At 48.4% G+C, this 12,530-nt stretch overlaps 2 protein-coding genes across 11 annotated transcripts in view; one reads left to right on the plus strand and one right to left on the minus strand.

Moving 5' to 3' along the window:
• The window catches only part of RBFA (ribosome binding factor A), a 252,019-nt gene that overhangs the window by 6,237 nt on the left and 233,252 nt on the right, over window positions 1-12,530 (minus strand). The window contains exons 2-5 of the mRNA XM_050768220.1: window positions 5,131-5,294; window positions 3,103-3,145; window positions 2,301-2,477; window positions 1,214-1,326 (exon numbers count right to left, since the gene is read on the minus strand). Of these exons, the coding sequence (XP_050624177.1) occupies window positions 1,214-1,326; window positions 2,301-2,477; window positions 3,103-3,145; window positions 5,131-5,288 (491 nt within the window). The 5' untranslated portion in view covers window positions 5,289-5,294. The remainder of the gene's footprint in view (window positions 1-1,213; window positions 1,327-2,300; window positions 2,478-3,102; window positions 3,146-5,130; window positions 5,295-12,530) is intronic.
• TXNL4A (thioredoxin like 4A) overlaps window positions 5,634-12,530 on the plus strand; it is a 52,757-nt gene continuing 45,860 nt past the window's right edge. For 3 of the 10 annotated variants that reach the window (XR_007721326.1, XR_007721330.1, XR_007721331.1), the window contains exons 1-2: window positions 5,775-5,904; window positions 6,949-7,058. The gene's annotated coding sequence lies outside the window, so the exon portion shown is untranslated. Of the gene's footprint in view, window positions 5,737-5,767; window positions 5,905-5,995; window positions 6,252-6,283; window positions 6,461-6,948; window positions 7,059-12,530 lie in introns of those variants that run through there. The other 7 variants (XR_007721328.1, XR_007721327.1, XR_007721333.1 and 4 more) reach the window with 7 other exon arrangements.

A 12,530-nucleotide genomic window follows, 5' to 3' on the forward strand; every position in this document is an offset into this window, starting at 1 on the left:
AACCTCGTGCACTGGTCATTTGGAAAACAACAGTTCACCTAGTTATGCAGATTTTAAAAGCGTTGACACGGTTTACCACACGACAGCACGTTTGTTAAGGTCGGTGGCTGCCAATCTCATCAGAGGAGTCTCAAGTACCTAGACGTTGTCAGGCTCACAGTGGTGAATACAAGTTCCCTAAAATTCTGATTTTCACTTGAAAGCTTCAACTGTATCACTGGCAACAGATATGGTCCGTTGTTGGCTCTGGAGTGCTGGGTTCACTCACTCATTTCTGAAGGAATGTCTGACAGACACCCAAACTGAACGGTGTGCTCACTACGCTTTTCTGTTCAGCACTCTCCAGACAGCAAGTCACTTACATGTACTTCCCATTACAAAAAATATTTAAAAGACATGCTCAAGGGTCAAGATTTAATACAATTAATAATGTTTTACAAACTGTCTCGGATTTTAATTTTTCTTGGAGAAACAGGGTCTTGCTCCACTGTCCAGGCTGGAAAGCAGGTACCTTCTCATGGCTCACTGCAACCTCCACCTCCTGGGCTCCAGTGATCCTCCTGCCACCACAAATTCCTGGGGTGACAGGAATGCAGGGGATACTTCCCACCTCAGCCTCCCGAGTAGGTGGGACTACATGTGTGTGCTGCCACTGTGCCTGGTTAACTTTTTAATTTTTTGTAGGAACGGGGTCTCGCCATCTTGCCCAAACTGGTCCTGAACTCCTGGCCTCAAGGGATCCTCCCGCCTCGGCATCCCGAGCTGCGGGGATTACAGGTGAGAGGCACCGTGTCGAGTCTCATCTGGGATATTCTTAAGTAAAAGTGACATCGTCTTTTACTCTAGGCTTGTGGCGTGGCGCCCCACTGCCCTGGCTGGTAGCATGGCACCAGCAGTCTTCCCTCACGGTTCCTGCATCCTCAGGGCAAATGTCAACACAGCAGGAGAGGTGGAACAACGTCTCACCCTAATGAACTCCCTGACAGGATCTCCAGATCCCTAGGGATCCTGGCACACTTTGAGAAATGCTAACCTACATTACAGCTTATATGAGAAAGGAAATTATACTATGAACTTCAAGAAAATGCTTCCAAAATTTTCTTTAAAAGAAAAAATACTCAACGAAAAGTTAAAGTTCACCTACAAGAGAAACAGCTGAGACACAGAGGGTGTGAGCAAAAAGCAAGTACATTCAGAAAGCAAAGGTCGTCACCTCATGGACGCGGCACTTCTCTGCAGGACAGCCTCCATGTGTGCGTTCTGCTCGGCAGAGAGCGTTGTCTTCCAGTACACTCGGCAGGCTGAGAAGTCTGGAGTCAGGGAAACCTGAGACCCCACCCCGCACAGGTCACTCTTTAGTTTTCATGGGTTTTCAAGACAAACAACATCCAGGAGATGAAAACCACAGCTGCGGACGCCCCTCCCACCCAAGCCAGGGCTCTGGCACATTGCCGGAGGCCACCACCTGCTGCCGCACACGCCCCCATGTGAAGTAGGGCCCCAGAACCCAAAACCTCCCTCCCCGCTTCACCAGGTCCTGCAAACCAAACCACCTGGTTTGCAGAACCAAACCGGAATCCTGACCCCACGCTTGCCTCACAGCCACTTGCCCTGGGACGCTAATCAAAAATGCTTGATGCTGCCTTTTCTCCTCACAACTCAGAGTGGGCCAGAGGAAGTCATCGCCTGTACCACTGTACTGAGGTACAGGCAGACGCATCCTCTTCCCAAGGCAGGCTTAGACCTTCTACTATCTGACAACATGCCAGGTGCTGATGGTCACAGGACTCCCGCCTTCCAGTGAGACGTCTGCCTCTGCACAGCAGACACCCACCATCTGTCTTCAGGGCTCCAATGACCAGACTGAGTATCACCTCTGCAACCCAGAACTAAGACTTTGTAAGTGCTCAAGTGGCTTTTTTTTTTTTTTGAGACGGAGTCTCGCTCTGTCGCCCAGGCTGGAGTGCAGTGGCGCGGTCTCGGCTCACGGCAACCTCCGCCTCCTGGGTTCAAGCCTCAGCCTCCCGAGTAACTGGGACTACAGGTGCCGCCACCACGCCGGGCTAATTTTTTGTATTCTTAGTAGAGACGGGGTTTTACTGTATTAGCCAGGATGGTCTTAATCTCCTGACCTCATGATCCACCCGTCTAGGCCTCCCAAAGTGCTGGGATTACAGGCGTGCGCCACCGCGCCCAGCCTAAAGCGTCTTTTTTCAATTGTCAGGCAAGACTGGGCCAGGTAAAGTGAGTGCCAGGCCTGCTGTCTCAACCCATTTCTTCTCTTTAGCCACGTAGCCTACCTTGGAAAGCTCCACGTTAAGGTCATACAGCTCCTGACTCACTTCCGGGGTGCACAGCAGGTCTGTCAGTGCCTTATAGAGGAGACCGTTCAGGGCCCTCACGCGCACATGGTCTTCCTTCCTGGTTTTCTTTGAGGTGGTCTTCATGAGGAATTCCAACTTGGATGGTTTGTAAGTCTCCATCAAGAAGAAGAGCACACCCCAAGGTCAGCGTTACAACTCCAAACTCACCAACTCACACGACAGGGGCTGGGGAGGGCTGGACGGGCAGCCTCTCAGCTGGATGAGCGGCTATCACTCTTAGCTGCCTCAGCTTTCATTAAGATAAAGTTGGATAAACCGGGATCCTTTTAGATTTTTACCTGGTAACCCTCCAAGATTAAAAGTACTGCAAGTAAATATTTTCTCAAAAAAAGTTTTTGTTGAGATATAATTCACATACCATAAAGTTCACCCTGCCAAAGGGAATAATTCAGTAATTTTTAGTATAAGTGATGTATTTATTTTTCAGAATGGGAGCCATATATTGCATAAACTTTTATGGTACACACACTAAAAACTAAATGGATACTACCATATTATAATTTGATAAAAGATACGACTTTCTGGAGAACATTAATGTCGGTACTTTTTTTTTTTTTGAAAAGGTAAAAACTCCATGTTGCCAATGGCATCCAGTCGCATCCACACAGACACTGTCCCCTCCAATACAGAAACGGAAAGACCTCCAGGTGAGAATTTTGCCAACTTTTAAACCTTCACTCCCATCAAGATTATAAAGTGGCTCATGGTTTATACTCACCAAGTGAGAGCCCAAGGAAGGACCTTCATACCAAAACTTTTTTCTTTGGGGAGAAAATAAGCATTATGTTAGTGATGGCAAAGTCAAAAAGTTACATAAGCTAATTTAAGAGGTTATGATACCATAACTGTTTGTAAGGGGCTAAACTTAGACGTTACGTTACTGTCCATCTTAAAAAATTTCAGTATTTAATTGACAACAACATGGGTTGTGGGGAAGAGGCTGAAGATGGTTTTAATTCAACCTCATATTCTCACCTAAATTCTACTTCTAGTCCCAAGGTTTGAGGGAAAGACACCCACCAAACTGCACAGAAACACTGTACTCTAATTGATCAAGACGTTTCCCATGGAAGTTCAGGTAAAGGATTCGGATGCTGTCACAGGCATAGACTGAGACTGAACAATTAAGCAAATGAAAGGTGGCAGCCACGCTCACTACTGGAGTGGGACTTACAGATAAGCAAGGAGGGGAGGCTAGAATGATCCACACAGTAGGTTCTGGAGTTGGAGACAGATGGTTATACATAAAAATGTTTATAGGTGCATATTTACACGAGGGTGAACAGGAACACATATATCCTTTCATCAGATGAGATGGCCTAAAGACAGACACCCCAGAAGCAATGAACACACCCAGCACCCATGGTTTCTAATCTCTCTCTCCAATAAAAGGAACGAGGGCTCCTTGGAGAAATGGCTGATTTTAGGGCTGCGGTAGGAAACACACAAGATGAGCCTGGAGCATCTTGTAGTGCCAGAAAGCAGGTAAGTGTTTAACACACACAAAAACCCAGCAAAATGCCGTAATGACAAGGGTATGGTAACAGCACATAGGAGCTTAGAGAGCTGCTAAGGGCCAGAGCTGGAAACATTTGAACAAAACTAAGTAACACAGGATTATAACCCACGAGTTCTTGGTGATATGAATTAATTAATAAATGGGGTGAAGAGACACATCCTCTCTGCAGAATGCAAATCACTTAGGACAAAATTCCCCACTCCTTAGGCATGGGCTGCACACAGCGACTTTCTCCTAGAGTACAGTAAGGGGGCAAAAAGAGTAACTTTAAGGTAGAGAAACCTGGCAAGCACCTCACGCAGGGGATCACGGCCAACGTGGACCCTGGATACGGTGCGATGAGAATGGCCTTTACCTCTAGTCTTCCTCCCCAAAATCCATAATCCACATCTAAGCATTAAAAAAAACAGGCACATTCCAACAGAGGGGCATCCTGCAAAGCACCTGACCAGTACCCCTCCAAACTGGCACAGCCATCAAAAACAGGGACAGTCTGGGACACTACTCCAGCCTAAGGAAACAAGACAATTCAACGTAACGTGGACCTTGGGTGGGGACCTGGGACAGCAAGGGACGGCACGCAGAACCAAGGAAAAGTGAATAAAGTACAGGCTTCAGTTAGCAACAATCTATCAATATCGGCTGGAGAAGCTAAAGTCCGACGTTAATACAGGGGGAGCTGGGTGCCAGGACACATGATCTCGGTACTATTTTTGCAATTTTTCTGCAGGGTCTAAAACTGTCTTAAAAGTAGTGTATTAAAGTAGAAAACATACACCCATCTACCATACTTAGAAGAACTAAAAGCAGCGTGAAAAGTCATTATATTTTATTGTACTTATCTTTCATCATTTAAACATACTAATTACCATGACAAGCTTTAGTCTTCAAATTAACTCCACACAGAAAGTCAACATTAGCAACGAAATTCTTATATTTTTTCATTTTTCCTCATTTCCTGAAACTAATCTCCTGAAAAATACGTCCGGTGACGAGAATAAAAATAAACACACATTGTCACTTTGTTTTTTTAACCCGACACACGTCCACGAACAGAAAAACTGCGAATGTTGACAGTGAGAGCTGAACTGCTGCAGACCCCAGGAGTCAGGAACTGGCGACCCAAGCCGCGTGGGCGCAAGAACGCGGGTGGGCGGACACCGCAACCCGGGGACACCGCCCCCCAGGGAACACCGCGCCCGAGGACACCAAACCCCGCCGCATTACTTGGTTTTCGAGGCAAATTTCTTGAGCCAGTTCTTGCAGAAGACAGCAGAGCCGTGCACTCCCCGCGCGCAGCCCGGAAGGAGTGCAGCATCCCGGCTACGGAGCAGGCCCCGGAGACCCGCGCGGGAGCCCCACAGCCCGCCCGCCACAGCCCACATGGCGCGGCGCGAAGACCCGGCGCAACCAGGGAGACAACGGGCGCAGGCGCGGAGCGACGACAGACGCGAGGCTAGCGGCGTGTCGGCGGGGCGACGGCGCGGAGCGCAAGGACGACATACGCCGGGCAGGCGGCGTGTGGGCGGGGCGACGGCGCGAGCGCAAGGACGACATACGCCGGGCAGGCGGCGTGTGGGCGGGGCGACGGCGCGAGCGCAAGGACGACATACGCCGGGCAGGCGGCGTGTGGGCGGGGCGACGGCGCGAGCGCAAGGACGACATACGCCGGGCAGGCGGCGTGTGGGCGGGGCGATGGCGCAGGGCAGGGCGAGGAGAGACGCGAAGTAGACGGCGTGTGGACGGGGCCACAGCCCGGGGCGGGGTGAAGACTGGGTACATGGCGGGCGGGGCTACGGCGGCGGAGGGGCGAAGGCCGGAGGCTGGCGGTAGGTGGGCGGGGCGAAGGCCGGAGGCGGGCGGCTGGTGGGCGGGGCGAAGACGGACGCAAGGCGGGCGGTGAATGGGCGGGGCGAAGACTGAAGCGAGAAGGACTGCGTGAGGTGGGCGACCACCGGAGCGAGGCGGGCGGCGTGTCGGGGGGCGTGAAGACAACCCCGGGTGGGCAGTGTGCGGGCGGGGGACGGCGTGGGGCGGGGCGACAAGTGCTAGACGGGAGACAGGGGGCGGGCGGCAAAGAGGGCGGGGCGCGAGGCGGGGCCGGCGGGAGCTGGGCGTGGGGAGGCCTCACGGGCTGCGCGGAGGGTGTGCGCCGCGGGGAAGCGCGGGAACCGCTCGGTTTCCTGGCACTGCGGAGCTAGGGAACGCGTTTTGTTTAAATGCTGGGAACTGACGTAGTCGGGTTCTCTGCACAAAGCAACGAAGGCATCGAAGCCTGGAGACCTGGGCAGGGCCGCTGTCGGCGGGAGGCTGCGAGGCGTCCATGTTTCCGCCCCTGGGCCCTCCAGGTCTTTGCTCCTGCGCCGCCTCCTCCCCGGGCACCCAGAGAAAAACCCCAGATTGGGCGTCCTCCCCAGAAGTGGTTTCGCCCCGCCCGCTTCCCCGGAGTCAGCGTGGCCTAGCGGGGAAGCTGCTCCCCGCGGGTGTGGACAGAGAAGTGAGCGCGACCGCAGCGTTGGGGATGTGTGGGCCGTGACGTCCCGAGGCGTCTGCTGTGGTGTGAGACACGTCTGCGTGTATGTGTGGGCGCGTGTGGAGGTGTGCATGTGTATGTGTGCGTATGCGTATATGTATGTACGTGTATGTGTGTATGTACGTGTATGTGTGTATCTATTGTATGTATGTGTGTATATATTGTCAATGGAAGAAAACGACAAGACAAGCCTCTAATCATTTTAGGAGATTTATTTGCCAAAGTTAAGGATGCACCCAGGAGACACGTCTATGCCTTTCTCCAAAGATAAGATTTTGAGGGCTTCAGATTTAAAGGGGAAAGGGCGGAGTATTGAGAAGCATAGATTTTTCACAAACAAAAGGGGGCAGAGGAGAAATGTGGGGAATCTGCATTTTACGTAAGATAACGCAGACAAAGTGGGGTAGGGGAACAATCAGATGGGCTAGGGTGACTGCACCTGTAAAAATAAGCTATCAATTTGCATTGCCATGGTTACGTTTTATTTTTGTTTTTATTTTTTTGAAATGGAGTCTCCCTCTGTCGCCCAGGCTGGAGGGCGTGATGTCCGCTCACTGCAACCTCCACCTTCCAGGTTCAAACAGTTCTCCTGCCTCAGCCTCCTGAGTAGCTGGGATTCCAGGTGAGTGCCACCACACCCTGCTAATATTTGTGTTTTTAGTAGAGACGGGGTTTCCCCATGTTGGCCAAGCTGGTCTCAAACTCCTGATCTCAAGTGATCCACCCGCCCCGGCCTGCCAAAGTGCTGGGATTACGGGCGTGAGCCACAGCGCCCGGCCACCATGGTGAAATTTGAACAGCTCACCAGGAATCTCCTTGTGGGCAAAATATGGGGGAGGCGTGTAGCCTTTCATCTTGTAGCCATCTTATTTAGGAACCAAAAGGGGGAGGCAGGTAGGTTTGCGTGACCCAGTTCCCAGCTTGACTTTTCCCTTTGGCTAAATGAGTTTGGGGTCCCAAAATTTAATTTCCTTTCACATTTCCCCCCTTTTTTTCTTTAAAATCTTTTGGAGAAAAGCATTTTAAAAACGAATTGGGTTTCTGGCCTCAGGTTGTTGCTTCCTTCTTTTTTCCCACCTGCTGGTTTGTCGTTGCTAGGATGGTTTATTCCTAGAAGTTCAGGTCCTACATCACTAGGAATGCTCATTCCTAGGAGGTCACGTCCCACGAAGATAAAAAACAGAGAGAAAAGGAAAAAAGAAAGAGGAAAAAAAGAAAAATGTATAGGGACCTAGGCCAGACCTATAGCAACAAAAGGAGGGCAAAACTGGAAGCTGGGTCAGGCTATATTACTACCTCCTCAACTACAGCAATTCTCTGGGCAATCATTATCCTAGCCCTTTCAGCTACACGTGGGCTTATTTGCAAACATATACCGTAACAACATTATAAGCAAAAACAGGACAGATCAGAAATTATTCTTATAAGTACCAAGTTCCCCAGAATCCAAACCAACTGCTCAACCAATCAGTGAGGGTTTTGGATCTGACAGGTTGATTATCTGGGTTTTCACATCAGTCATAAGCCGGGTTATGTTCTTCGATATCTGGAATATACACACAACATTCCGTTGTTATGATGGTGCATGTGCCCCCTTGTGCTGCTCTTAACATATCTAAAGCCATATGATTTTGCAGCACAGCTTTCCTCATAAGCATGACCCCATCGTTTAGGGCCTTTTGGGTGCAATTTGTTAAGGCTTCTGTATCCCATATAACATCTTCAGTAGCGATCTGTGGTACAAAGCTTGAAGTTAAATGATCATACCGTTGGAATACTGAATGTGTCCAATGAGATTGTAAATGAAAAAGGTTTGCTGTTTTTGGCAGGGTCTGCATTACTCATCCTTGTGCCCAAGCATAACCTAGGGAGCATCGTCTCAACCACCCTGGAGGTGACCACGGCCATAAATTAGTGCCAGATAGCCAATATGTCCCATTTGGAGCTAGCCAGTAAATACTTGGTTGCTGCACCCAGTCGGTGGTATGCTAGGCAGTGTCTCGTAATATGGTAATGTAGTCACAACATTTCTCCTGCTGTCCACCACATATCTCTTCCTACTGTTTGGCCACAGGTCTTGGGTGGGATTTCTTTGCTACCAGCAAAAAGGAGCATTTTGGCTGGGTTGGCCAAACGAAGGGGTGAACCAGATAAATCCATCCCAAGTTTGCATTATTCCATTTTGAAAAGGCCATTGTTTGGGGCATGGTCACCACTTTTAATTGGGGAAATGCTAAAGTGAGAGCTAATGAGCTGGTCCTTTCCATTGAAAAACTTTTCCCATGTCCCTCTTTCTTAAGAGTGTTTTTATTTATTCATTTATTTTGACATGGAGTCTCACTCCATCGCCCAGGCTGGAGTGCAGTGGCATGATCTTGGCTCACTGCAACCTCCAACTCCCGGGTTCAAGCAATTCTTCTGCCTCAGCCTGCCAAGTAGCTGGGATTACAGGCGTATGCCACCACACCTGGCTAATTTTTGTATTTTTAGTAGAGTCGGGGTTTCACCACGTTTGCCAGGCCTGGTGTGAAACTCCTGATCTCAAATGATCCACCTGCCTCGGCCTCCTAAAGTGCTGGGATTACAGGCGTGAGACACTGCACCTGGCCAAGAGTTTTTTTAATGGGCCGACTATATATATTGTCTTTTGTTATGCCAGCACAAGGAATACCAGACTGTGTTTGTGATGTAATAAATTTTTGGTATTCTATCCAGTCCTGACCTTGGAAGGAGGATACCCACTATGGGAGGCTGGAGCCACCGGAAAGAGGCGTGAGTCCACATATCCAGCAGGTGTTATGTAATCTGTCTGCAGAATCCTGAGCCCGTTGTAGAAATCGGTTTGTTTCGTGGGCGGCAGTGGCAAGAAGGTGAAGGGATACATGATTAATAACAAGGTTTTGAAATTAATCTTAGTTACTAAAGGGTGTTAAATCAGACAAGGCAAGTGCCTTGTTCTTTTTTAGACAGCAGATGACGGTATATCTAGGACAATAATTGTAATGGTTATTGTACAGTAAACATAGGCATTTCTTTGTGTACAGGCCTGGTCCTGTGTCTTGGGTTTAAGCAGTCCACAACAGCTGCTGTCTGCTTCTCGTCCTGGGTTGAAGGTCAGTGTTTAGTGAAATGGAGGCAAAGGTCTTTGGTGGGAGTTACAGTCCACTCAGGAGGTTGGGCCTTAAGATGACAGATGTGAATCCATGAGTCTACACCCTCTAATTTTATGGGACGTAGATTAATCAATAGTACCTGGTATGGGCTCTTCCACTGGGGTTGAAGGGAATTCTGTATTAGATCGCTTTTCCAATAGACAAAATCTCTGGGTTGCAGACTGTGACCAGGCACCCTATCTTCATGGAGCACACTATGAAAGGAATTCTTTACCAAATCTTGGCTTTTCTTTAAGGCGATAAGTCCCTCACAATACTGCAATATATCTCCCTTGAGAAAAGTTGGGTTACGTTTGTTCCCATACACGTGGGCCTCCATTATTATTTCTTAAGGACACAGGTGTTTTCTAAAAGGGGTGGATTGGAGTTTAAGCAGCACTAGGGGGAGTGCTTTGGTCCAGGGGAGGTGAAATGCTGGAGGCGAATTTAGCCAGTTGTGCCTCTCCACTAGGCCTGAGGATTGGGGATGGTTGGCACAATGGAAATGTTAAAATATGGGCCAAATTTTACAAATATTTTGAATAACCTGGCCAGTAAAGTGAGTTCCCCTGTTGCTGTGAAGTTCACAAGGAACTTGCCACAGTGGGATATTTTTTTCTCGTAGGATTTTCCAACTGCTACGGCTGTTGCTTGCCTGCAGAGAAAGCTTTTTAACCCAATGGGAAAACACACAGAGCATTACTAAAACATACTTGTAATCTTGAGGTGATAGCAGCCAAATAAAATCAAGCTGCCATACCTCAAAAGGTCCAGCTGGAAGGGGAAAATGACCCTGGGCGGCTTTCCTTTATATTTGGGACAAATAACACATCAGGAGTAAAACTTTTGTGCCCCAGCGAAGGGCGGTTTCCAGTAATACCGTTTATACCACAGTGAAGGGCGGTTTCCAGTAATACCGTTTATACCACAGTGAAGGGCGGTTTCCAGTAATACCGTTTATACCACAGTGAAGGGCGGTTTCCAGTAATACCGTTTATACCACAGTGAAGGGCGGTTTCCAGTAATGTTGTTTATACCACAGTGAAGGACGGTTTCCAGTAATGTTGTTTATACCACAGTGAAGGGCGGTTTCCAGTAATGTTTGTACCACAGTGAAGGGCGGTTTCCAGTAATGTTGTTTGTACCACAGTGAAGGGTGGTTTCTAGTAATGTTGTTTGTACCACACTGAAGGACGGTTTCCAGTAATGTTGTTTATACCACAGTGAAGGGCGGTTTCCAGTAATGTTTGTACCACAGTGAAGGGCGGTTTCCAGTAATGTTGTTTGTACCACAGTGAAGGGCGGTTTCCAGTAATGTTGTTTGTACCACAGTGAAAGGCGGTTTCCAGTAATACCGTTTATACCACAGCGAAGGGCGGTTTCCAGTAATGTTTGTACCACAGTGAAGGGCGGTTTCCAGTAATACCGTTTATACCACAGTGAAGGGCGGTTTCCAGTAATACCGTTTATACCACAGTGAAGGGCGGTTTCCAGTAATACCGTTTATACCACAGTGAAGGGCGGTTTCCAGTAATGTTTATACCACAGTGAAGGGGGTTTCCAGTAATACCGTTTATACCACAGTGAAGGGCGGTTTCCAGTAATGTTTATACCACAGTGAAGGGCGGTTTCCAGTAATGTTGTTTATACCACAGTGAAGGGCGGTTTCCAGTAATACCGTTTATACCAGTGTGAAGGGCGGTTTCCAGTAATACCGTTTATACCACAGTGAAGGGCGGTTTCCAGTAATGTTGTTTATACCACAGTGAAGGGCGGTTTCCAGTAATGTTGTTTATACCACAGTGAAGGGTGGTTTCCAGTAATACCGTTTATACCACAGTGAAGGGCGGTTTCCAGTAATGTTGTTTATACCACAGTGAAGGACGGTTTCCAGTAATGTTGTTTATACCACAGTGAAGGACGGTTTCCAGTAATGTTGTTTATACCACAGTGAAGGGCGGTTTCCAGTAATGTTTATACCACAGTGAAGGGCGGTTTCCAGTAATGTTGTTTGTACCACAGTGAAGGGCGGTTTCTAGTAATGTTGTTTGTACCACAGTGAAGGACGGTTTCCAGTAATGTTGTTTATACCACAGTGAAGGGCGGTTTCCAGTAATGTTTGTACCACAGTGAAGGGCGGTTTCCAGTAATGTTGTTTGTACCACAGTGAAAGGCGGTTTCCAGTAATACCGTTTATACCACAGCGAAGGGCGGTTTCCAGTAATGTTTGTACCACAGTGAAGGGCGGTTTCCAGTAATACCGTTTATACCACAGTGAAGGGCGGTTTCCAGTAATACCGTTTATACCACAGTGAAGGGCGGTTTCCAGTAATACCGTTTATACCACAGTGAAGGGCGGTTTCCAGTAATGTTTATACCACAGTGAAGGGTGGTTTCCAGTAATACCGTTTATACCACAGTGAAGGGCGGTTTCCAGTAATGTTTATACCACAGTGAAGGGCGGTTTCCAGTAATGTTGTTTATACCACAGTGAAGGGCGGTTTCCAGTAATACCGTTTATACCAGTGTGAAGGGCGGTTTCCAGTAATACCGTTTATACCACAGTGAAGGGCGGTTTCCAGTAATGTTGTTTATACCACAGTGAAGGGCGGTTTCCAGTAATGTTGTTTATACCACAGTGAAGGGTGGTTTCCAGTAATACCGTTTATACCACAGTGAAGGGCGGTTTCCAGTAATGTTGTTTATACCACAGTGAAGGGCGGTTTCCAGTAATGTTTATACCACAGTGAAGGGCGGTTTCCAGTAATGTTGTTTGTACCACAGTGAAGGGCGGTTTCTAGTAATGTTGTTTGTACCACAGTGAAGGACGGTTTCCAGTAATGTTGTTTATACCACAGTGAAGGGCGGTTTCCAGTAATGTTTGTACCACAGTGAAGGGCGGTTTCCAGTAATGTTGTTTGTACCACAGTGAAAGGCGGTTT

The sequence above is a fragment of the Macaca thibetana genome, chromosome 18 (assembly GCF_024542745.1).
Source record: "Macaca thibetana thibetana isolate TM-01 chromosome 18, ASM2454274v1, whole genome shotgun sequence".
In the NCBI taxonomy this organism is placed as follows: Eukaryota; Metazoa; Chordata; class Mammalia; order Primates; family Cercopithecidae; genus Macaca; species Macaca thibetana.